Below are 26,454 nucleotides of genomic sequence, written 5' to 3'. Positions count from 1 at the left end.
TGATTTTGAAAAAATAAATGCATGTTTATTAAAAAACAAAAACCCTAACCAAGAACAAATCCTGGGACACTGAAAAATCAATGCTTCCTCTGAAGGCCAACAATAGCCAGTGTTGGAACACCTGAAGAAGGCCAGGTGCCTCAGTCCGAACATCAGGTCTCAAAATATTCTTGCACAGTCAAAACTGGCATTCAAGTTGCTGGTCTGTGTGGACCCTGATTATTAGCATAGACAACCGTTACAGCTGGATGTCTGGCTGCCCTATATCCACTAGCACAACCCACAGCCACCCCACAGCTTCAGAAAAATTACATATCCTCAACACTCCACTTGTAGGCAAGTTCCTCCACCGCCTTCTTGCTGGCAAGCCTGGCAAAGCGCTTCTGTTCAAATCCATTGGATCTGCAATCAAGAGACACTGATCAGCCAGAATCCTGAACTGGACATTTTTTTTTAAAAAAAAAGAGTAGAGTTCATAACCTAATGAATAAGGAGGAAAGTAAGGCAGTCACGTGAAAATATTTAAGGCATATGCAATAGAATCAAAAAGTCAAAATACGTAACTCATCCTTTTATTAGTTTTTGTTCAGCCCCTTCACCACTCTCAACAAGTGTTTCAAACATTTACCACTCTACAGCTGACCGCCACATCTTATCACTCATCCACTCATCATACAGGCATTGAGTGAATTCTCATCACAGGCACATCTCGTTCAACTGCACCTCACTTTACTGCACCTCACAGAATGCATTTTTTACAAACTGAAGGTTTGTGGCAACCCTGCATCAAGCAAGCCCATCAGCACCATTTTTCCAACAGCATTTGCTCACTTCGTGCCTGGGTCACATTTGGTAACTCTTGCAGTATTTCAAACTGTCTCATTATTGGCTATGGTAATCTTCAAACAATAATCTTTGATATGACTGTTGTAAACTATTTGGGGGTGCCATGAATTGTGCCCCTATAAAATGGCAAACTTGGTCAATAAATGTTGTATGTGTTCTGAATGCTCTGCTGACCAGCCAACCCGCCATTTCTCACCCTCTCCTCTAGCATCTTCATTCCCTGAGACACAGCAATACTGAAATTAGGCCAATTAACGATCCTACAATGGCCTCTAAGTGTTTATATAAAAGGAAGAGCCACATATCTCACTTTAAATCAAAAGCAAGTGAGGAAAGCATGTCAAAAGCCAGACAGGCCAAAAGCTACACCTCTCGCGCCAATTAGGTTGTAAACGCAAAGGACAAGTTATGGGAGGAAATGAAAAGTGCCACTCCAAGGAACATACAAACGACGAGGAAGCAAAACAGCCTTCCTGCCAATAATGAAGAAAGTTTTAGTGGTCTGGATAGAAGATCAAACCAGCTAAAACATTCCTTTAAGCCAAAGCCTCATCCAGAGCAAGGCCCTAGCGCTTTTCGAATCTGTGCATGCTGAGAGGTGGGGAAGATGCAGAAGAGAAGTTTGAAGCTAGAGGGGCTGGTTTGTGAGGTTTAAGAAAGAAGCTGTCTCCATAACATAGAAGTGGAAGGAAAAGCAGCAGATACCTGTGTAGAAGCTGCAGCAAGTTATCCAGAAGATCTAGCTAAGACAGTCGGCTCCCCTGAACAGATTTTCAATGTAGATGAAACGTATTTTACTGGAAGACGCCTCAAGGACTTTCACAGCTAGCGAGGGGAAGTCAATGCCTGGCTTCAAAGCTTCAAAGGACAGGCAGACTCTTGCTAAAGGGTTAACGCAGCTAGTGACTTTAAGTTGAAGCCACTGTTCATTTGCCACTCAAAAATCCTGGGCCTCTTAAGAATTACGCTAAATCGACTCTGCCTGAGCTCCATAAATGAAAAAACAAAGCCTGGAGGACAGCACAGCTGTTTACAACATGGTTTCCCAAATATTTTAAGCCCACTCTTCAGACCTACTGCTCATTAAAAAAGATTCCTTTCAAAATATTACCGTTCACTAACAATGCACCTGGTCACCCAAGAACTCTGATGGAGATGGGACAATGAGATGAATATTTTGTTGTGTTTTGGGGTTTTTTTGTTTTGTTTTGTTTTGTTTTGCCTGCTAACACAATATCCATTCTGCAGCCCATGGATCAAGGAGTCATTCTGACTTTCAAGTCTTATTATTTTGTAAGGCTACTACCACCATACACAATGATTCCTCTGATGGATGGGGACAAAGTAAATTGAAAGGCTTCATCATTCTCGATGCCATTAAGAACATTTGTGAGTCACAGGAGAGGACAATAACATCAACATTTAACAGGAATTGGGAAGAATTTGATTACATCCCTCATGTAGACCTGGAAGGGTTCAAGACTTTGGTGGAGAAAGGAGCTGCAGATGTGGCGAAAACAGCACGAGAACTAGAATCAGAAGTGGAGCCTGAAGATGGGCCTGAGGTGCTGCCATCTCATGATAAAACTTGAATGGACAAGGAGCTGTTTCTTACAGATGAGCAAAGAAAGTAGTTTCTTGAAATGGAACTGAGCCCTGGAGAAGATGCTAGGAAGACCACTGAAGTGACAACAAACAATTCAGAATATTACATAACTGTAGCTAATAAGCTGTAGCAAGGTATGAGAGGATGGATTCCAATTCTAAAAGAAGTTCTACTGTGGACAAAATGCTATCAAAAAGCATCGCACACTACAGAGAATTTGTTCATGAAAGGAAGAGTCGCATGATGTCACAAACCTCACTGCTGTATTATTTTAAGAACTTGCCACAGCCACCCCAGCCTTCAGCAACCTCCATCCTGCTGAGTCAGCAGCGAACTGCAACGAAGCAGGACCCTCCACCAGCAAAAAAATTATGACTCACTGAAAGCTCAAAAGATGCTAGTCATTTTTTAGCAATTAAGAATTTTTTAATTAAGGTATACACATTGGGGTCTGGAGGAGACTGGAGGCAGGAAAGTTACTACAGGGTATCGGCAACAGATGATGAACGCAGCGATAAAGGAGACTTAGTGACAGACTCGCTATGTAAGAGCAAAGGAGGAGGAGGTAAGTTCAACTTGCAGGTTAATAATTTTCAGGACCAGATGAATGAGGCTGCACTAAACAGGACAGAACATAAGAGGAAGAGCCGGTTAGGAGAGCTGAGGTTCATGAGCTCAGCTCTGAATGCCTTGCACTTAAGGTGCCTCAGGTACACAGCAATAGAGCGATCTGGTGCATAGTTATACACACCAGACTACACCGCAGACACAGATTTGGGGATCACATACCTTTCGGTGGTAACTGAAGGTGTGTCGAAAGATTTAGCAAGAAAGAGCACATGGAGTGAGAACAGCTAAGGTTAGAGATGGAGCCCCTAGCAGCATTAAAGCGGCACGAAGGGGAAGAGAGCTCATAAAGGTGACCAATAATAAGAGAAAAGAACCAAGAGTAGAGTGTAATGAGTTTCAAGGAGTAGACCGCAACTCCCTTTAATACTATGAATTCTGTCTACTTCTATAAACTTCTTAAAAGAGCTTGTATTCACTGTCTATACTTCCTCACTTTCCATTCACTCCTTTAATACATTAAACCTTGGCTTTTGTCTCACCACGCCACAGAGTTAGCACTCTTTCAGGTCACCAGTGACCTTCGTTCTTGCCAAATGCAGTGATTCCTCCCTCTCCCCAAGTCAGTCACCAGATCCTGCCACCTTCTCCCATTCCTCCTCTCTCCATTCCGCTCCCACCGCCCCAGTTCAGACCTGTCTCCTGCACCCTGACCTACTGCAACAGCCTGTACCTTGTCTCTCTACTTCCAGACCTGCGCCTTTCACGTGTTTTTCAGATTACTGCCATAATGATGCCTCTATCTAAAATGCGGAGCTGTTAATCCTTCAGTGTCTCTCCTTTGCCTTTAGAGTGAAGACTACTCCTCAGAAATGCTTCCAAAGCCTATTGTGACCAGGTCCCTGCTCACCTTTCCAGTCCATCTCATACACTCCACTCTACATTCATGCTATCCAACAGCAGCGGACTGCCGATGAAGGCCCCTCCATAACACTATGACATTCTATATTCTTGTGACTTTACCCATAAAGGACCCTCTTCCTTACTGAGTCCTACTCTCCCAAAGCACCTTGAAAATCCTCTATAATACCTAGCAAGTACCACTGAAATTATTTACTTGTCTTTCTCCTCTAGACAGAAAGTGAGTTCCTAGGCTCAGGGACTGTCTCTCACGAATTGTGGGAACCTAGCACCTAGCACACAGCTGCTTAAAGTAATCACATCTCTGCTAAGTGTTACTAGACTGATTGAGGTAACAGGCTTCCCTCTTTCCTCACACCTTCAGTAAGGGACGAGTAGGGTAAGTACTGGAATGTTTTAGGTAGAAGGTAAGCTTATTATAAACGGCTCCATGTCTAACCTTAGAAGCATGCAGGATATGCTAGAACACCAAGAAAACCAATGTTTTTTGCCCTGAGGAATAAATACTTAAGAGAGCCAACACTAATATGATCATACAGATAAGGACAGAAGGATAAAAAACCAAACCCTACAGAATAAAAAAAAAAAAAAAAACCTGCAAGAGCACTCACAGTGGAAAAGTCTTGGACTAGAGAATCTAGAGCCCAGATTCTAATTCCAGCTTTTTCAGGTGAACTAAATAACTCCAGTTAAGTCGTTCAATTTATCTGAGCCTCAGTTTGTCTTTTAACTAATAATAGAATTAGATTCGTGGACCTTATGGGTTTTTCTAACTACAGATCTGTTCCATAAATGTTCACTTGCCATGGGTCAAAACCAGACGAAACTAGAATTGGTGACGAAAGAACAAATAATCAGAAAGAAAACAGAGATGAGAAAGAGAACTAAAAGGAAAGATCTAGGGGATAAAAAGTGGAAGAACACTACTGGGAGAGCTGGAGACAGATTAGACACCAGGAAAATAGGAGGTCAGGGAGAATTCTGAGTTTGGATACAGAAAAAAAATTTTTTAATAGAAAAAAAAGAGGGGGGGGGGCTCTGTAGCAGGTAGAATCTTTAGGGTGTGGCTATAAGATCTACTTCTGACTGCAAATGAGCATTCTGAAAGATATTCCCACTGCCAAAGAACCCATATCAGGCAAGCTGCAAACTAGAAGCAGTAAGTGAGCCTAAAACCACAGTCACCCTGTGGATACCTGCCAAAATCAGGAACTAGAGTCTCAGATTTCAAAGGCACCGTGAGGGACAGAAGAACAATGCCTTAAACCCAAATGAGGTGGGGCAATGAATTTCAGTCACAGCAGAGGAACCTGAGCAGGCTAATCTCCCCTTGGATAGCAATTATAAAATCCGGACAAAATACAGAATTGCAAGCATTTGAAATTATTTGAAGGCCTGGGAAAGTGACCAAAAGGCAGGCAGAACCTGGATGGGAATCTATGTGTGAAAAGAGATTTGTGAGGCTTTCTGCCAGAGGGTCTTTCCCAACCTGAACAGCTCCTGGAAGCAAAAAGCCACAGGCTTATTGGCTAGAGATGTCAGTGCAAAGACGCAGAGCAGCTGGAAAACCAGGGAGGAAACTCTGAAAGGGAGGAAACTACAAAACACATGAACCCCAGAATCTACACACAAACCACACCCAAATCCTTAGCCAACTGCTAAACTGTGCTTGTCCAAGGAAAATCACATTGGGCCAGATGAAAAAGCAGCAGCTAGAAATTGAAAGAACTGAGCAAAAAGTGTAGCTGCTGCCCACTGTAAAGAAGACAGTGCTTAGAGTTCAAATACACCCACATTAACTGTCTGCTAGAATAAAAATCAACATACTTCAGAAGAATGTAACAGAATTCAACATCCCTATTATGGACCATTTAATATCTAGTGTATTTTAAAAAATGACCAGACATGTAAAGAAATAGTAAAATGTAATCAAACTCAAAAAAAAGCTATTAAGAGAAACCAATCCCGAGGTGACCCAAATGTTGCAATTAGCACACAGGACTTTAAAGCACTAATTATGAATATTCTCAAGGAAGAGGGAAATGTCTCATAACGAATAAACAGATGGAATATCTCAGCAAAGAAATATAAACCAATAAATAGAAATTCTAGAGTTGAAAAAAATCAGTAAAAAAAAAATCTACTGCATGCACTTAACAGATTAGAGAAGCAGAAAATCAATGAACTTGAAAACAGATCAACAGTAACTATGCGATCTTAATGAGAAAAATGGTGATAAAAATGAACAGAGGGTGCCTAGAAAAATGAACAGAGGGTGGCTCAGTGGTTTAAAGCCTCTGCCTTCAGCTCAGGTCATGATCCCAGTGTCCTGGGATCAAACCTGGCATCGGGCTCTCTGTTTCCCTTCCTCTCTCTCTACCTGCCTCTCTGCCTACTTGTGATCTCTGTCTGTCAAATAAATAAATAAAACCTTAAAAAAAAAAAAAAGAAAAAAGAAAGAAAGAAATGAAGGTGAGAAAAAGGACTCTAATTTAATAGAATTGTGCCGAAGTGAATTTCCTTATTTTGGTAATGTACTATGGTTACATAAGATTATCAATGGGGGCAGCTGGGTAACACACTGTACTATTTTTACAAATTCTTATCTAAATTATTTCAAAATTAAAGTTTTGAAAAATAAAGGTAAAATAAAGACATTCTCAGATCAACAAAAATTGAGAGAATTTGTTGCCAATAAACGTGCACTAAAGGAATATTTAAAGTTGTTCAGAGGGAAGAAAAAAGAGCACCAGAAATGGTTAAGTATACGAGTTAAATATGAACACCTACACATTTTGTTGTTTTCTTGGTTTTTTTTTAGTAACTGTGAATTAAAAATTAGAACACTGTATTGTAAGACCCATACCATTTACGTTTTATATATGACAACAAAAGCACATAGAACAGAGGGTAAGTGGAACTACAGTTTTACAAGGCTCTTACATTTTCTGGGAAACAGTACAGTTACAACTTTCAGCAGGCCGTAAGTTAAAGATACATACTGTAATCCTTAGAGCAAACACTAAAAAAAAAAAAAAAAAAACTGCAGAGGCTTAGCTAAAATAACAGAGGAATTAAAATCCAATACTAAATGTGCACACCTAAAATCCAAAACACTGACAATACCAAAGGCTGGCAAGGATACGGAGCAACAGGAATCCTCATTCTCTGGTGTAATATAAAATGGTATAGACAATTGGAAGACAACTGGTCATTTCTTACAAAGTTCAACACAATCTCACCATATAACCCAGCAATCAGTGGGCACTTAACAAGTAACCTGAAAACTATGTCCATGTAAAACTCTACACACAAATGTTTACTGCCGCTTTATTCACAGTCACTAAAAACTGGGAGCAACAAAGATGCCCTTCAAATGGGGGAATACACAAACTGGTACATCCATACAATGGGCTATTCATGCAAGAATATGGATGAATCTTAAGTGCATTTTGCTAAGCGCAAGAAGTCAGACTCAAGAGGCTACATATTGTATGATTCTATTCATGCGACAATCTGAAAAAGGCAGAACTACAGGAAGAGAAAACAGAACACTAATCACAAGGGTTTGGTGGAGAGGGTGTAACTGACTAAAAGAGGACTTGCAGAGAAAATTTTAGGATGATGGGACTTTCTGTATAGTACTAGGGCGGCGAATGAAGGACTCTGCATTTGTCAAACCGCACAGAACTATACACCATAAAAAAAAATAATAAAATAACACTAACATAAGCAAACTCTAAAAAGGAAAAATCACCCAGGATGTCGGGAGACCCAGGACAGACTGCAGACTATGACAAATGAATCTACCTATAATACAAATGTAGGACACAGTAGTATGGGGTGGGGAGGCAGAGAGTTGACCCTTTAAGTTTTGTTGGAAAATGGTGTTCTCATTAGAAATTTAAGGGTAAGAACAAAAGTAACTACACATAAATACTATACTTGAACTGGAAATCTGTTTCTCACTTCGTTTCTCAATTCTGAAGCTGTTTTACATGTATACTGAGGTAAGTAAATAGATGGTAGCTGATGGGTGCCAGGTTTCACAATGTTGGAGGGGAAAGTTATAGATAAACAAGTAGAAAAGGTAATACTGAATTATAGTAGGTTACAGGAGTATGAACTCATACTCATGTATCTGTATATATAAGTATGTATGAATACAGACACATACATAAGCAGGTACAGAAATGATGACAGATATGTGTATATACACGGATTACTAGACACATACTACAGAGCTCTGTCTGCTGACAGGGCCTAGAAACAAGGACATCCAAGTAACAACAAGTACTTCTACAAGGCAAATCTTAGTTTCCACTACCCATTAAAAGTAGTCGGGGCCCCGTGGAGAAATGGCCAATTCTAAAGTTGGGACAGGGAAAGCACAAGATGAGTCTGGAGAATCCTGCAGTATCAGAAAGTCAGGGAGTGCTCAAAAAATAAAAGGATAGGGCACACAAAAGGGACACCTTAAAGAACTCCCAGTGGCTAAAGAACAGAACAATCTGAGCAAAAAAATAAATAATATATTACTAGATTACAACAGTATAAAATACATAAGACAATTACTGACAAAAAAAAGTAACTGACTAAATGGGGTGATGAAACAAATCCTTATAGAAAAAGTCCAAATATTATACGTAGATATCCCACCCACAGGTTGCCTTTGGCATGCAAGTTGCACTTAGCGACACTTCTAGAGAGCAGAGTACAGAAAGGGAAAATGAATAACTTCATTTTTTTTTTAAAGATTTTATTTATTTATGTGAGCAACAGAGATAGCAAGAGAGAGCACAAGCAGGGGGAGCAGCAGGCAGAGGCAGAAGTAGGGTCCCCACCAAGCAGGGAGCCTGATGTGGGGCTCGATCCTAGGACCCTGGGAACACGACCTGAGCCAAAAGCAGACACTTAACCGACTGAGCCACCCAGGCACCAATGAGTAACTTCAAAGTGGAGAAACTGGCAAACGCGGACTTCCTTAACCAAGTGATTAAGGTCAGCATCACAAGGGATGTCCTATGATGTACTGGTTAAAATGATTTGATGAGAAGGGCACTCCTCCACTGTAGTATTCTTTCCATAAACAAATAACCTCAGTCAAATCATGAGAAAAACAAATGAACCCAATTTGAAGGACATTCTACAAAATAACGGACCATATTCTAAAAAACTGACAGGATCACAAAGAGCAAAGACTGAAACTGTCACAGATCACAGAAGACTAAAGAGAACGACAGTTATGTGCAATGCGGGAACCTGAACTGGAACAGAAAAAGGACTTTAGTGGGAAAACTGGTGAAACCCAAAATCTGGTATATTACTAATAACATATGAATGTTGGGTCTGATAAATTGTACCACGGTAATGTAATGAGTAGTAATAAAACTGGATGAGGGGTGCACAGGAATTCTTCATACTATCTGCAAATTTTCTATAAATCCACAATCATTAAAAAACAAAGTTGTTGTTGTTGTTTTTAAGATTATTTATTTATTTATTTGACAGACAGAGATCACAAGTAGGCAGAGAGGAAGAAGTAGGCTCCCTGCTGAGCAGAGAGCCCGATGCGGGGCTCAATCCCAGGACCCTGGGATCACGACCTGAGCCGAAGACAGAAGCTTTAGCCCACTGAGCCACCCAATAAAGTTTGTTTTCAAAAAATAATTTTCAAAACAGCTCCCCCTACAACTACAGAATACATATTATCCTCAAATGCAAATAGATTACTCACCTAGATAAACTATATAGTGGGCCATAAAGCAGCTTAATAAATTTCAATAAGATCAAAGTATTATGGAGTATATCCTCTGACCTCAAGAGAATTAAACTGGAAGTCAGTAACAGTGAGATATCCAGAAATGTCTAAATGGCCTTTTGCCTAAGATCAAGTGTAGAATTAAACAACGTAACTCAATGGGTCCTAAGTCCTTAATTAAACAATGTAACTCATTGGATCCTAAGTAACTCATGGATTAAAGAATGAACCAAAATCCAACACAAATTTCTAGGAAAAAAACTCACAGCAATCTGCAAACAGAAAGCAACCTTCTCAACTCAGTAAAGGGAATCTACAAAAAACCTATAGCTTACAACATATTTAACGGCAAAAGACTGACGTTCTTCTAAAGATTAGGAAGACAGATGTCTCTTACTACTTCTATTCAACATCTGCACTGAAGTTCTAGTTAGTGCAGTAAGGTCAGAAAAAGAACAAAGGACATTTGGGGTTGGAAAGGAAGAAGTAAAACTGTCTACATTCATAGATGACCTGATCCTCTACGTACAAAATCTGATGCAATCTACAAAAAAGCTACTGTACAAGGTGAGCTTCACTATAATAACATAATAAATACAATGATATTTGTCATAATGAAAAATTCAAGCTTTTAAGCATAAATTAGGAATTTCAAAAAACATTCATCGCCACCATGAACCCTAGCTTCCCATTAAAGATTTTGGTGATGAGAACAAGTAACGTTAACAAATATAAGATTGAACATCAACATCTGGCAGGTCTGAAAAACTCAGCAAACCTGTACTTCCAAATGACCAGTATATCATGTTATAAAATCATGCACCAGGAAAAGATTCATCCAAAATAGGGGGGAAAAAATGGATTTTTAATGAAACAGTATGGCATGTTTTTTTATATGGTTCCAGATACCACATTACAAATCACATCTAAGAAACTATCACTTGCTGAGCTTTTAATCAAAACATATAATACAAAAAAAAAAAAAAAAAAAACCACCACCATAATATGCCTGCCTTTTCTAACTACCTACAGATAAGGCTGAATTTTCTAAAGCTGTATTTTCTTCCTATACTTCAATTAACATAGTGCAAAAGACTCAATGCAGAATCCTGCTATCTACTATTAAGCCAAACATGAATGAGATTTACAAAAATGCTAATCAATGCCATTCTTCTATTTGCTTTGTTTGGGGAATGTTATTTTTCTTTAAAAATGTGGCAATTATGTTAGCATAGTGGCTTGAGTTTTGTTTTTTTTTTTAAGATTTTATTTATTTATTTAACACAGAGAGAGAGATCACAAGTAGGCAGAGAAGCAGGCAGAGAGAAAGAGAAGCGGGCTCCCTGCCAAGCAGAGAGCCTGATGCGGGGCTCAATCCCAGGACCCTGAGATCATGATCTGGACCAAAGGCAGAGGCTTAACCCAATGAGCCACCCAGGTGCCCCCTCTTTATTAAGTTTTTAATGAACGAATAAACACTTTTTAAACATCTCAGTTCAGTTTCTAATATAGTAAATATTAAAGGACATATTCAACATAAAAAGTTTTTTGGGGGTCCTGAGCAATTTTTAAGAGTATGAAGGGGTCTTGAGATCAAAAGGTTTGAGAATCACCAAGCTAAATGCTAGAACAATGTCCTTTAGTAGGCGAGAGGAGATGGGCTCTAACATGTAAACAAGGGACAGACTTTGGACAGAAGCACATTTAAGTCATCATGCTAATAGACAGAAAGTTAGAGTCAATGGGTAGATGCTGGTCGTAGGGGTCAGTGAGACACCATAAGTAGCCCACTCCTAAGGCACTGAAGAGAAGGTTCAAGAACTACATTTTATTTTCCTTTTCAAGAACTACATTTTAAAAATATTATACAAAAAAGACTCCAGACTCCCACCCATCACTCATCTCCTCTAAACCTTAGAAAATATCACTCAAAGTGAACAATGTCAAAAACAAAGGGTACGGCGCTTGAGTGGCTCAGTTGGTTAAGCAATTGTCTTTGGCTTAGATCACAATCCCAGAGTCCCAGCATCAAGTCCCGCATCAGGCTCCCAGCTTCATGGGGAGTCTGCTTCTCCCTCTGACCTTCACACCTCTCTCACGCTTTCTCTCACTGTCTCTCTCTCAAATAAATAAATAAAATCTTTAAAAAAAAAAAAAAAAGGGTATCCTACCAGCAGCACCAGAGTTATTTGTCCAGAGCTTTAAAAAGCTTTGAGAAGGAAATAAAAAAAAGGAGGAGGAGGGGTATTCTAAGCATGAGAAATGGCATGTGGAGACCTTAGAAACAAAAGCAAGCAAATTGCATGTCATTAACTTTGTGCTTAGAACAGAGAGTGAGGGAGAGTAAGGGCCAGATGAAAGAGAAAACAAAAACGTGGGAAACATTCAGGCTTACCTGTCCACTCCATCCCAGCGATATCCAGGCCAGATATTGAATCTGTTGGGAGGTGGTGCGGGACCACTGTATCGAGGTCTCACTAGTGAGAGAAGAGGAGAGAAACTATGTATAGATACATAGTTATCTATGTAACTCACTTCAGACCTGGGTGGCAGAGGTAACAAAAAATGTTATACAGAAATCTCTACTGAGCTGAGCCCAAACTCCCAAACACAAGGAACCTAGAACCATATGGGAAAGCCCACACATGTGGCCAACTAAAGACCCTCTCTCCTTCCACAAGTCACCGCCATCTCTGGTGAGTCCTGGAAGGCTCACCTTTCTTATTCTTATTCTCCTTGGCTTTACTCTTCTTGATAAAGCTAGCCATGGGGTCCCCCTCTCTCTCCTGTTCTCTCAGCATCCGGTCCAGATCTTCATCATCAATATAGCGGGCCAGAGGCTTCTGCATTTCCTTCACTGCGTCCTCCACGTTTTGTTGCTGCTGCCGGCTCTGGGCTAGCCTGGGCGAAAAGAACCAAGAGCGTCTGCTACCCTGTGTAACATTTCCCCTCTTACACTGAGACAGACCATACGACTACATTTGGAGAATCTCCTTTTTCTAGCAGCATAGGCCAAATATTTTAAAGAGTAAAATTCCTAGAACACCAACTGAAAGCGTGGAATCAATCAGTTTCTTAGAAAGGAGACTGAACACACTGAATTTTCCATTCCTGAAAGACCTCTGAAGGCACAGCAATGAACTAGCGGATCAAAAAAGTAGAGAATGAGCTTCTCCAGTCCAAGCGCAGTCTTATTCCTCCGTTCAGTCGTTCTCTTACCCTTTTCCCCACTGAGCGTACAGCTCATCCCTCTCCGAGTCCTTCTCTGCTTTTCTCCTTTGCTCTAAACGTTCCAGTTTCAAATTCCTCTTACGGCCAGATTTATCTCGAAATACAGTTTCAGCATACTGGGATTCAGCTGCAAAGGAAAATTCTGCTTTTAAAGATAAATGCCAGGTAACAAAATCAGAAATAATTCTAACAGTTGAAATCAACCACTTGGGATTCTGATGCCAGATAAAAACTTTTGCAGCCAAAAAAAAAAAAAAAACTTTTGCAGCCAGACTACAGATAGTTCCTACCAATATCTAACCTTTTTCAAGAAGGAAAAGAACCCCCTGGGCCCACTAAGAAGTTAGAATAATGCAAAAAACCAGAGCTGAAATTTAGTATCAATTAAAAGTTTAAAATATCAGGTACAATAAACTATATTAAAATAAAACAATAAGGGGCACCTGGGTGGCTCAGTTGTTAAGCATCTGCCTTTGGCTTGGGTCATAATCCCAGGGTCCTAGGATTGAGCCCTGCATTGGGTTCCCTACTCAGCTGGAGGCCTGCTTCTCCCTCTCCCACTACCCCCTGCTTGTGTTCCCTCGCTCACTGTGTCTCTCTCTGTCAAATAAATAAATAAAATCTTTAAAAATAATAATAATAAAATCTACATGCGCCTTGATTGGTCTCTGCACTTTCACATTTTTACCTTCAAACGCCAGGGTTTCCCGTTTCTTGAGCTCCTGCTCCTCTCGGTGCACATCAGCAGACACCAACCCAGTTTTAGACCCAGAATACATGTATGAAGCCTATGCAATGGAAAATGGAGCACCCAACATTAATGAAACAATGTAGCAGCACACTCCAGTGTACACACAGATGCATTTTTGCCTGATGATTAGCAATAACCAAACCAAAAACTCTAGCCTTGTATTCTCATTACTGATCACAAGATTCACAAAATAAACAAGAAATAAAATTGAATTTGATGGCAAATTAAGAGTACTATCAAGTTTTAAGAATAAACAGAAACACAAACCAAGAGAATATTAACGAAAAGGTACAGCACATATTTCCGACTTTTCAGTATAAAAACTGCACACATGAAGCCACACTCTCAGGTCACCTGATCAGAAACCCGTATCAAGCTCTAAGGTCTCCAGTAGAGACCCACACTGATAAAATACTTCATTTCAACTACAAACTCAAGCAAATCCAAGATCCTTCAATTGTGGATAAATTTTAGGATCATGACAAGTTATGACCAGATCAAACCTTTTTTATTAAACTCCATTTCATATCAAGGTAAACAACCGACCCACAAATGGAGTACAGAGTGTATCATGTGCTATGTACTCAATTTGATTACTGTGAAATTGTCCATGAAGTAAACGACACATAAAATGTCAAAGGGTCCGGTTGCCACACAAACCTCTTTTCCCCAAAAGAGAAGAACCCCAATTCCTGAGTCTGGGACAGACAACAAGGACCATGTGGGTGACAGAGGAGACCTACCTGGGAAGTCTGGGTTGGAGGGAAATATGCACACTGCAGGCTCTATGCCTGTTTCTTAACCGGCTCACTGGAGTAAGATTCTGTCCCGAGTACCAGTGTGCTTCACAAAACAACTGCTCAGAGTTCCTGTGGATGCTCTGGGCAAGTCATGCTTTATCACATATTTAAAATGAAACAAAACACTGACTTCCCAGGTGACATGATTTCTAAAAGTTGTTTTATATTTTAAATGCCTCTCTTTAAGCTCTGGATACAGAGACCTGCAGTCCAATTTATAATAAAAATTGCTTAGGCTAAAGTCTCATGTTGCCTGGGCACTGTGCTAAGTTATATTTACCCTGACTCATTTGACTCTCATAGTAACCTCATGAAGTACATACTACTCTTATCCACGTTTTACAGATGAAGAAGCTGGGGGCTAGAGATATTCCATAGCTTAGTCCAATATCACAAACAGCAGTTGAAGAAGTAGGACTCAAATGTATGGCCCGATTAACACAAGGTTTGTACTCTGAACTCTACTCGGTAAACTACAGTTCTCAGTTCACAGAAGTTTTTCCCGACCTATTAAAAAATGAGATTTGTGGAATTAAGAGGCTAGAAAGGCAAAGGGCACTTAGGAAACCTGGTGTTTGCAAGTTCATCTGGGCTAGGTTATAGGCAGTCCTTGCCTCAGAGAGAAGCAAAGAGCTCTTGAGGTAACTCTGCACTAGATTTACTATGCCATTAGGAGTCACCTCCTCCCTCTCTGATTTGTATATCTGAGATGTGTACATAGCTAGGAAACGAAGTCACTCTAAGGAAAGGATATGGCTCCTGAAAATTCCTACCTTCTTTTCTAGAGGTTGACTCCTTCGAGGTGGAGACAGATCAGAATCAGAAGATTGGACCCTCTGTTTCCTCCTTGGTGGAGACAGGTCAGAATCAGAGCTCCGACGTGTAGGTCTATTCCGTGGAGGTGACAGATCTGAGTCAGAATCCCTGTGCCCTGAACTTTGCTTATGTCGAGGAGGAGAAAGATCTGAATCTGAGGCTTTCCGACTGTCACTTGCATAGGAGGAAGAATCCAACGTGTGACTCAGATGTCTCCTAGGTGAAGAGCTTGTGTGAAACTTCCTATGGCTGGGGGAAGAGTCTAGAAATTTAAAAATGAAGTCTTTAATCCCCTTGGCAGAATCTTAAAAACGGAACTTACCAAGCTAATATTCAATATTCATTCAGTCCTCCTCTAAAGAGCTATCACTCACCTAAACACAAGTGAAGATGACACAGGAGAAGAGCAGAGTCAGGGACAACTTTCAAAACCAACAAGTAGCATGTGGGGATCTATTCCCAAGCTACTAGTGACTGTGACTAGCATGTAAAACCTCAATATACTCACCTATGTCATATTTATCTGAACACAGAATGGGCAAAACAACTTGCACTCAGATTTCAGTGATGTGGCAAAAGTTAAAAAACTACCTAGAGGGGTGCCTGGGTGGCTCAGAAGGTTAAGCCTCTGCCTTCAGCCTAGGTCATGATCTCAGGGTCCTGGGATCAGGCCCCACATCAGGCTCTCTGCTCAGCAGGGAACCTGCTTCTCCCTCTCCCTGCCTGCCTCTCTGGCTACATGTGATCTCACTCTGTCAAATAAATAAAATCTTAAAAAAAAAAAAAAAACTACCTAGAATATACCTAGGTGGCTCAGTTGGTTAACCATCTGCCTTCGGCTCAGCAAGGCTCCCTGCAAGGGGATAGTCAGGAGAAGTCTCTTTCTTCCTCTCCCTCTGCCCCTCCCCCCACTCATGCTGGGGCAGGCGCGTGCGCGCTTGCTCTCTCTCTCTCAAATAAAATCCTCAAAAAAAAAAAAAAGAAAGAAAGAAAGAAAGAAAAGAAAACAAGACCTAGGGACAAAGACTGAGTAAATGAATCTCACTACACAAGCCTGAGTTGTAGACAGAAACATCATAAATCAAGTCCAAAACAGGTCATCTGCAATGGTCTTAAAAAAAAAAGTCTTAAAAATATATATCCCTCTTACTCAGTAAGTCAATTTCTCTTTAGTTTTGTAGGAAACTTATCTAGAAGTACTTACATTTCCAGGAAATCCAACTAAATGTAGATAAGGAAATAATCCAGAATGGGGAAGTGATTTATGTACAAGGTTCATTTTAAAATTATAAAAGCAAAAATTTAGAAATAACCTAAAATATGCAGCATTAAGAAAATGGTTAAGCACATTTATGTAACAGAACACCAATACGACAAAGTGATGTTTTTTATGACACAGGGAAGACAACGTTAAGTGAAAAAAACAGGCAATATTATACATACTACACGTATATACTACATAGAAAGGGCTTAACTACATAAAAAGTGCATAGAAAATAGACCATTGGCCACAACACAAAGAGTGAATGGCTCTGTAAGACAGAATTTTGTATAACTTTCCTTCTACTTCTGTACGCATCTCTGTACACTCTGAAATTTCTACATCAGACATGTAGCATCTTCTTATGGGGTGGGGAGACAAACAAAAAGATACATAAAAACGTCCTCCTTGCCACTGTAAATTTTAACTCTCCTCAGCCCAACCTCTCCCCACTTTCCTACAGTTTTTAAAACTCCAAAAAATACCATTCTCGTTTCTAAAGACCACAAGTAAGAGGTCCATAAAGAAAGCACCCAGGGGATAATTCCCTCTTATGGGCAATCAAATGCTTACCTTTAGAATCATGCTTATGAGATTTTGCTTGCTTTTTTCTTGGAGGAGAAACGTTAGAGTCATACTCATACTTGCTTTTCTTTGGGAGTGATGCATGAGATGGTCCCGGCACCTTCCGATGTGGAGAAGTTTTGCTAGAGGCTCTTTCTAGGGCTTTACTGCTTTTGGTTCTTGCATTAGCAGCCAAATCAGGGGAGTCATGGTGGGCCCTCCTGAGCTGCGATGTGTCCAAGGAGTCAAGAGTCCTTCTCGGTTGAGATGTGTCAGGGGAGCTATTTCGGCCCCTTCTGGGAAAAGAGCTATCTGAGGAACTGTGATGGGCCCTCCTAGGAAGAGATGGATCTGGTGTGTCGTGATGGACTTTCCTAGGAGACACACCTGAAGAGTGACGATGAGGCTTCCTGAGGGGAGAAGCATCCAGAGAAGCATGATGGGCCCTCCTGGGAGGAGATGGGTCTGGGGTGTCGTGACGGACCCTCCTGGGGGGAGAGGAATCTGGGGTGTCATGACGGACCCTCCTCGGGGGGGATGAATCCGGGGTGTCGTGACGGATCCTCCTGGGGGGAGACGAATCTGGGGTGTCGTGACGGACCCTCCTGGGGGGAGATGAATCCGGGGTGTCGTGACGGAAGTGTCTGTGTGAGGGCAGATCTTCACTGTGGCCTAAACACAAAGGGCAAAGAGTTACATCCCACGGGTGCTCTATTCACCCCTTGTACTCAAAGTTTCAAAAGATGCCCTGGCAGCACACATGTCAAAACAACTCAGAAATCCCAGGTCTGCCCAGCTATTTTGCTTAGGGGCAGTCAACCAGCACTCACGAATACCGTAAAGATAACCTCTTGTATTTGCCTAACAAGCCATTTAAATGCATTTTTCATATTATACCTTGGGCTGATACAATATGGTATTATATTATGCCATCAGGGCAGGTATCCCTGTTTCACAGACATGAAAACAGAGGCTCCAAGAAGATGAGTGATTTCTTAAGGAAAGTCACAACCACTAAAATAAGAAGATAGGCTAACACCCTGATCCTCCAGCTGTCGATCCAATGCTATTCTTTTTTTTTTTTCTAAGATTTTTATTTATTTATTTGACAGAGAGAGATCACAAGTAGGCAAAGAGGCAGGCAGAGAGAGAGGGGGAGACAGGCTCCCTATTGAGCAGAGAGCCTGATGCGGGGCTCGATCCCAGGACCCTGGGATCATGACCTGAGCCGAAGGCAGAGGCTTAACCCACTGAGCCACCAAGGCGCCCCGATCCAATACTATTCTTAAAACCATGTCTGTGCAGAGCTCCCAGAGGTTCCTACTGATATTCAGACTAGATAACATACAGTTCATATTCATTCTTCTTTCAAAGGACAAACTAAGACTGTGCCCCATCAAAATGAATTACTGTGAACTATTTAATCCACAGCCCTGTGCTCCTTACTGGGGGGAGATCACCAGATAAAAAGAGGGATCAGCATTTCCTCATCACCTACTACAAGCCAATGATTTATACAGATTCCCTCACTTAATTCTCACAACAAGCCTGAAAGACAAATACTATTATCCTTCATTTTATAGATGAAGAAGTGAATCCTGAGAAAGATTAAGTCATACTGCCAAAGTCATACTGTTACAATGTGGTTGGAGTGGTAGGGGATCCAGTCCAGGTCCATCCGACTCCAAAGTCCATGTGCAAACTCTTTTTTCTTTTTTTTTAAGATTTTATTTATTTATTTGACAGAGAGAGAGAGATCGCAAGTAGGCAGAAAGGCAGGCAGAGAGAGCGGGGAAAGCAGGCTCCCCACTGAGCAGAGAGCCCAATGCGGGGCTTGATCCTGGGACCCTGAGATCATGACCTGAGCCAGAGGCAGAGGCTTAACCCATTGAGCCACCCAGGCGCCCCACAAACTTTTAAAATAGGTAGTTCACAAAAGAGTTTGAAACTTCCAGTTTTCAAAGTTATAAGGGAATGAAATGTTTACAGCAACTCAGGACATTGCCAAAATCCAGTTTCTCCTCTCCTTCTACTTCTTGTCATTGAGCTCCATGGCCCCAATACAAATGAATGCTGGGTAGGGCCCAATGAACAACTGCTAAGTGGATGAATTAAACCAAGTCAACTCCTTTACTTTGGGAAACAGCCCTATCTGTCTGGAATCACCACTCACAGAAGAGTACTGATATCTGAGGGAGACCTGACACCAAATCTAATCCATGGCATCAATAAATAACGTGATATTTATAAAAAGGAAGCAAAGATCAGAGACCAGTGAGGCTATTTCCAGTGACAAACAGGGATGGAGCAGTGAGAGTAAAGAAAAAGAATTATTGGGGGTGGGGGGACAGGGTGGTTCAGTATCACTTCCTAGACCTATAAATACAGAGACCAGAAGATTCTCTCTGAAAATAGGACTATACAAAAGACCAGAAACACAACCACAGGATAAGGCAGAAAACAGTAAGATTCTGATGAAAGAATATACACTGATAATAAACTTCTTATTCATAAAACATTATAATGTACTGGAAGTTAACTTAAGCAATAGTGATCACTAACCTATAGCCAACTGTCTCTTTGGTTATGCATTTTTTTTCCTTATCAGAACTGTAGGATAATTAACATAAGCAAAATGTGTAACAGAGAAAGAACAAATCCTGTTTAGGAGTTAATTCTTCTACCCTTCATGTATGAGAAAGGAACACGTGTCGAGAGTAAACTGAAGTTAAATGGCTATTCAGAAGCAAGATCCCCGTTTCATGCCAGGCAGGGGAAAAACCGAGACAAATCAGAATAGGGCTAGTCTCTGCTCAAACATGACAAATGCCTTTTATCCAATCCTCAAAAACTCAAAAAATTTTTAAATAGGGAGTTAAATTATCAGCCTAGGGAGAGGGTATAGAGTGGGCAAGTGGAGGATAACACACAGCAAAATACCAATATCTAAAGGGAAGAACAAAGAAAGATTTACTCCTCCAAAGTCCTGCCTATGTACTAAGTGCCCCGCTATTTGGGCCTGAGGGGAGTGGTTACTGCAAGATCCCCAAATAAGTCAATTCCTGATTTCGGTAACCCTAATGGCCAAAATAAAAGAGAAAACAGGATACTTTTCTCTCAGTTCCCATGTCTTGCTACCTGTGAAGAAGTTCTGAATTCTTTTTCACACTATATTTTTCAGGATCAAGGACACACTAAAACAAACTATGCATTTCTCTAAAAGGAAAGTACAAAGAAGAAAAAAAGGCTTCCCCTATATATGGGAAGTTGAGATTTATCCATTGTTGAAACTAACCTCCCAGAAGCTTCCATTTGGCACTGGAACGAAAGGCTTCCATCTGCTTTACTTCTTCCGGCCGCTCGTCCACAAACTCAGCCACCTGTCAGAGTTAGGACACTTATGTTGAGAAAACCCACAGGATCCAGGCAAGGAGCAAGCACTGTTGTTTCAAGAACCCGAAGCTACGACCATTCCCATTCCTAATGTACATGGCAGATGCAAGTCCAAAATAGCCATGAAAAAACATGCAGACACATGTAGTGGTCCTCAGTTCTGTTTGCCCCTTGAGATGTTTATCTGATTATCGCTGGATAGTTTAATTATAGATCTTTCTCTGGCTGATCAATTTTCTTCCAAAGGTGAATTTCTTCATTACAAACCTTCTTTATCAACCTGCCAGGTACATAACTGCTATGGATAAGCTAAAAGCTAAATTCCTTTTACCTTTTTGCTTTTACATTCAGAGTAAAAATACAGGCAAGTTCCCTGTGATGCCTATCACTCACCAAGGGCTTCAGGCCCCTTATGAAGCCTGTTATAGGTAATCACAATCATAGGTTTTCTTAGATCCAACCAAGATTCTGTGCACTGATTCTGATTCTGATTCTGTGTACTAAGAAGTACACAGAATCACAGAATCTGTAAGGGATAAAAACACACTTCATATCACTCAAATTCCCAAACAAATATGGAATCTTCTTGTATCCTTGATAAACGATCACTCACCTAGTCCCTCCCTTTTATTATCGCACTCAATCCTCAAAACAGCCCTCCAAAGAAAGGTTCCACACTGATAAAGAACTTTGACTCAAAGATGTTATGTAGATTTCTCAATGTCACAGCTAGCAAGTGGCAGAACTGAAATCCAAACCCAGGTCATAATTCACCTCTATTTTTCTGTTCCCATCATTCCTCAGGTAAGCGAGTTTTGAGATAGGAAAGCATAAGCTTGAATTCAAGCAAGATAAACCGAAATCTAAATCACCAGCTCCGCCACTTAATATTGGTGTAGCCTTTGGCAAATTATTTCCTCTAAAGCTCAATTTCCTCATTTGTGAAAGAAGGACTCAAGGTTCTATGAGGATTCAATGAGATAATTCATGTAAGCTAAACAGCTTGGTACATGGTAAATGCTCAATAAACTATACCCATTACTCCTGTGCTGCCACTGGTATTGTGCTTGTCCTAATTATTTTGCCGTTAGTACTGGTGGTGATGATGGTCTTGCAGACCATCCATTCAAAAATGAATTCAATAATCAAGACCTGTTTTAACCAGTGTAGAGAGCAGTGGGGCTAAATCCTCCCTTGTTCAGGTTTTGAGGCAATCATAAGAGCAAAAGACAATATTATAAAGGAAAATTAATACACTTGATTATATAAAAATTAAAATTTTTAAATGTCAGAACCTTATAAGTGAAAAGACAAATAATAAAATACATTTATGACAGTAAAACAAGTAATATATTCTTATTTATGTAAATATCAAATAAATAAATGGAGAAATTAAAAAGTCCAATTTTCTAAACAATGGAAAAAATCCCCCCAAATTCATAAAATACAAATGCTCGATAAACATATGGGAAAATTATTCACTATTTCTCAAAGAAACTGGATACCACTGTTCACCTTCCAAACTGACACAGGTTGAAACCTATTGTTTTTGTTGTTGCAAATAATTCTCTAGTATTCACGAAGAAATGGGAAAATGGCATTCTCAAACAACTCTACGGAGAGTATAAAATTGACACTACCTTTTGGAAAGCAATATGGGAATACAGCTCAAAAGGACCAGAGTTTCTAACCTATTAATTCCATTTGATAGGAATAAAGAAATAAACAGATTTCCACAATATTTTCTGTATAAGATGTTTTTCAAAGCACTATATTTTAAAACCGAAAACCATCCATAAATACAGTAAAAGGACAGGTTAAGTTAATACATATAATGAACTACCATTGCAACCATTAAAAGTCATGTCCTCAAAGAATATTTTAAAATCTTACTAACGAAGTCACTACATACTACTAAGTGAAAGAGCAAGTTCCAAAACCATATGTTCAGTATGATCCTGATCATATTTTAAAAATAAATAAAATACAAGCCTGTATAATCTATGAATTAAAGACATACACATCTAAATGTTAGCAGTTATTACCTCTGGACAGTCATAGAGAAGTGATTATTGTATTTTTTTCAAAATTTTAAACCTTAAAATTCCCAAATATTCTAAAATAAATATGTATTGCTTTTATAACATTAAAAAAACAAATGTTATAAACATTAATTAAGTGACTGGATCTGACTCAAATTAATTGGCCCCTTAGGATCATTATTTCCCTTCTTCCTTTTTTTTTTTAAAGGATTTTATTTATTTATTTGAGAGACAGTGAGCACAACAGACAGCACATGAGCAGGGGCAGAGGGAGAGGAAGAGAGAGATGTGGACTGCTCTGCTCAGCAGGAAGCCCTACGTGACAGGGAGACCTACGTGGGGCTCAGATCCCAGGACCTTGGGAGTCATGACCTGAGCCAAAAGTAGACACTTAACTGATTCAGCCACCCAGGCACCACCCCCTCTCCCACCTGACCTTTTTTTAAAGTAATCTTTAAACCCAATGTGGGACTCATATTCACAACTCCAAGGTCAAGAGCAGCACGTTCCACCGACTTAGCCAGCCAGGTACCCCACTATTTGATATGAACCTTCTCTTAAAAGATGTATTATAGAATATGTTGGGAATTAACACTGAATATACTCATCTGGAATTCATTTTTACAACCTGTTAGTGCAATACAGCCTATCAACGGCTCTCCTTTTTCGCCGTGTTTCTCAGCAAGGTTTCCATGATGGAACCAATCCAAGATTACTTGCCTATGCTTTTGCCCACTTAGTTCTTACTGGTCCTTCAAAACTCAGGGTATTTACATCCTTCCTAGAATTTCCCAGTGAGGGGCACCTGGGCGGCTCAGTGGGCTCCCGTCATGATGCAATGGTCCTGGGATGGAGCCCCAGGTCATAGGGCTCCTGGCTCACCTGGGAGTCTGTTCTCCCTCTCCCTCTGCACTCCTTCCAATTTGTGTGTGTGTGTGTGTGTGTGTGTTTTCTCTCTCAAATAAATAAAATATTTTTAAAAAATTCTTAGTGGAATTTAAAAATGTGCTACTCCCCCAGTGCTCTAACAGTACTCGGTGCATATGTGAAATGTCTCTCCACTATTTATCACATTGTTGAAATCTGAAATTCAGTCTCCCTTCTAGGGTATGGTCTCTAAAGTCCAGACACTTGGTTTTATTAACCTACCTATCTTCAGTACTTAAACAAAAGTATACAATTTTAAACCAGCTGAATCAATGAACAAAAGGAACAAATAAAAAATTTCCTTTAATTGAACCTGAACATTGTTTTTAAGGTACATTTCAATAAACTGAACCATGGCTAACTATTAAATATTACAGTTAGAAGTCCTGCCTCTCTGTTCCCATTTCTAGGCTAATGAGGCCCTCCATAAACAAAGAAAACAGTCTACAGGCATCATCAAAGAAGACTACTTTAAAATAACTCTTTGAAAAGTGTCAATCTCTTTTCTGCCCTCAGCATATATACACATATATATAAATCTACCCTGTACTGGAATCAAGGTTGAGAAGTCCTCACAGCCTCAAAGATACATACCACAGGCAAATCTCCATCATCATCATCATCATCCTTTTCCGGTTTAGTAGTGGAAATAGATGTCCAGCTCACATCATCATCCACAATCCTCATTCTAAATATGAAAAATAAAAAGATAAAAAAGGAAGAATCATTCTTGGAAACAGCCTACAAACACTCATCTATGGATTTTAGGATAAAGTTCAAAATCCTACAAGATTCTACAAGGTCCAGTCTTTGCCTATATGGCCAACTTCACTTTGTACCACTGTCTCCATAGTTTACTGCCTAGCTGGTCATCTTTTGGTGCCTGGAATGAGCCAAATTTCTTACCACATCAGTTTTCACATATTCAGTTCCTTCCCTCTGCCGGACCTACTCTTTTTTCTTTAATGGGAAACTCTTAAGATTCTTAAAGAGTCCTACCTTACATTTACTTTCCTTGAGCTTCTCATATAGTTGTATAATTAGATCTTTAAATCATAAATATGATTCATTTTCTTTGTGAATAATACAATGAAAGTATCCCATGGATGCGTAACAGGTTGTGGGAGGTAAGGAGAGAAGCACCCGAATAGGGACTGTGCCTTCTCATTCACAGTGATATCCTCAACACCCTGAAATAACTGGCATAGAAGTACGCATTCAATAAATGTTTGTTAGACAAACTACAGACGAGTCCAAATAATTAACAATGACTGCCGTGACATGAACATTCAATTTGAAAAGCCATGATCACTTTATACATCTCTAATAATAGTTATAAAGTGATATCACTATTACTCTCATTTTAAAGATGTGTCAACAGTCTTAAAGAGATGAAATATCCTGCCCAAGCCACACAACCCACAAAGTGGCACAGCTGGGACTCAAACTCTGACCAGCATTACTCCAAAGCTCAAGCTCTTTTCACTACATGGCACTGTCTCCAAAGAATTTACACAAGTCAGAAGGGCAGGAAGACAGAAAGCAAGAATAGGCAAGAACCAAACCAGGAATGGGAATGGCTTCGTTCTTTGGAACTGGGGGTATTAGTTCCCTAGAGCTGTCTAACGAAGTATCACAACCTGGGGGGCTTAAAGCAACAGAAATGTACTCTCTCACAGTTCTAGAGGCTTGAAGTCTGAAATCAAGGTGTGTGCAAGGCAATGCCCGCTGGCAAGGCTCTAGGGGAGGATATTTCCTTGACTCTTCCAACTTCTGGCAGTCCCAGGCATACTCTGGCTAGTGGCAGCGGAAATCCAGTCCAATCTCGGACTCCATCTTCACATAGCGGTTCTCCCCCATGCCTGTGTTCAAATTTCCCTCTTCTTAAAAGGACACCAGTCACACTGGATTTAGCGCCCATCCTAACCCACCATGACCGCATCTTAACTAATTATATCTGCAAAGGCACTATTTCCAAAGAAAGACGTTCTGAGGTTCTGGGTGTACATGAATGGGGGCGGGGACACCCTTCAACCCAGTACACTGAGCTACAAAGTTCTCATTTGAAAAATGGGGATAATAACAACACCAACTTCGTGGTAGTATTCCGAAGCTTAAAACGTCTAAAATACTTAGAACGGCATCTGGTACATAACAAGAACTACAAATGCTGGTGGTGGTTGTTAACAGCATCACTAGCAAGAGTAACAGGAAGTAAGCACAGTTCTCTGACTCAGGACCACAGTCCCTGGGATTGCTGAACCCCACAGACAGGTCCTGGGCCCTAAATATCCAGAGGGAGGCTCTGGGTGAGCTCCACCACCATTGTCAGGGCACGACATTCATTTTCATCGGGAGAGGACGGAACGCTCCAAAGGCGGGGAAAGAGTAATGAAAGTTAGAGCCGTCTTCAGCAAGGGAAGATACCGCCCGGGGCGCGCGGCGCCTGAGCCGGGCTCCCGAGGTGTCCCCTGAGGAGCCTGGCGGGCGGCGCGCAGAGAGGAAGCGCCGGCCGAGGTTCGAGCAGGGGGAAAGAGGCGGCCAGCCGCCACAGGCCCGGCCCCGCCAGAACCAACTCACCCCTTGCCGCCAGCCCCGCCAGGCTTCGGCCGCTTTCTGCGACGCTTGCGACCGGAATCAGGGCCCCCATCGACGCCGGAACCTGCCCCAGACAAGTAACGCTTCAGATACTCGGCCTTGGAGAGCGGCGGAGCTGCCGCCATGGCAGCGGCGAGGGCGGGGAGACGGCTCGGCGCTGGGGACAAAATTCTTGAACGCGAAACGCACGGAGGGACGCGAGGGGGCGGGGCCGCTACCGGAAGTGGCGAAAAGTGATGGGAACTGACCCGGGTGACAGGTGAGCGCCCTGGCGGACTCGCGAAAAATGCGCGTTATGTCCCGCGCCCACTCCGCGTCGGACGGCCGACCCGACCACGTTTTCTGCTTGTCCATCTATCTGCCCCTTCAA

The 26,454-nt window shown here is 41.0% G+C and overlaps 1 protein-coding gene across 1 annotated transcript; it reads right to left on the bottom strand.

Moving 5' to 3' along the window:
- On the bottom strand, window positions 1-26,254 carry BUD13 (BUD13 homolog). Its single transcript, XM_059416636.1, has 10 exons — window positions 26,067-26,254; window positions 24,081-24,174; window positions 20,420-20,504; window positions 17,134-17,796; window positions 15,257-15,561; window positions 13,621-13,720; window positions 12,921-13,059; window positions 12,418-12,602; window positions 12,097-12,178; window positions 1-402 (listed from the first exon to the last, which is right to left on the bottom strand). The coding sequence occupies exons 1-10, from the start codon at window positions 26,207-26,209 to the stop codon at window positions 309-311; spliced, it is 1,890 nt and encodes a 629-aa protein (XP_059272619.1). The 5' UTR covers window positions 26,210-26,254; the 3' UTR covers window positions 1-308.
- Window positions 26,255-26,454: the final 200 nt, after the last annotated feature.

This window comes from Mustela nigripes, chromosome 1, assembly GCF_022355385.1.
Source record: "Mustela nigripes isolate SB6536 chromosome 1, MUSNIG.SB6536, whole genome shotgun sequence".
Lineage (NCBI taxonomy): Eukaryota > Metazoa > Chordata > Mammalia > Carnivora > Mustelidae > Mustela > Mustela nigripes.
Note: the sequence above shows the minus strand (reverse complement) of the source record. Positions and strands in the feature narration are given on the sequence as shown.

Excerpts from the sequence above, each read along its gene's own strand:
- BUD13 (XM_059416636.1), bottom strand. The coding sequence starts at position 26,209 with ATGGCGGCAGCTCCGCCGCTCTCCAAGGCCGAGTATCTGAAGCGTTAC. Across the intron at positions 13,721-15,256 it reads GTCAACCTCTAGAAAAGAAG|GCTTCATACATGTATTCTGG; the intron begins GTAGGAATTTTC and ends TCCATTGCATAG. Across the intron at positions 13,060-13,620 it reads GGAAACCCTGGCGTTTGAAG|CTGAATCCCAGTATGCTGAA; the intron begins GTAAAAATGTGA and ends TTTCCTTTGCAG.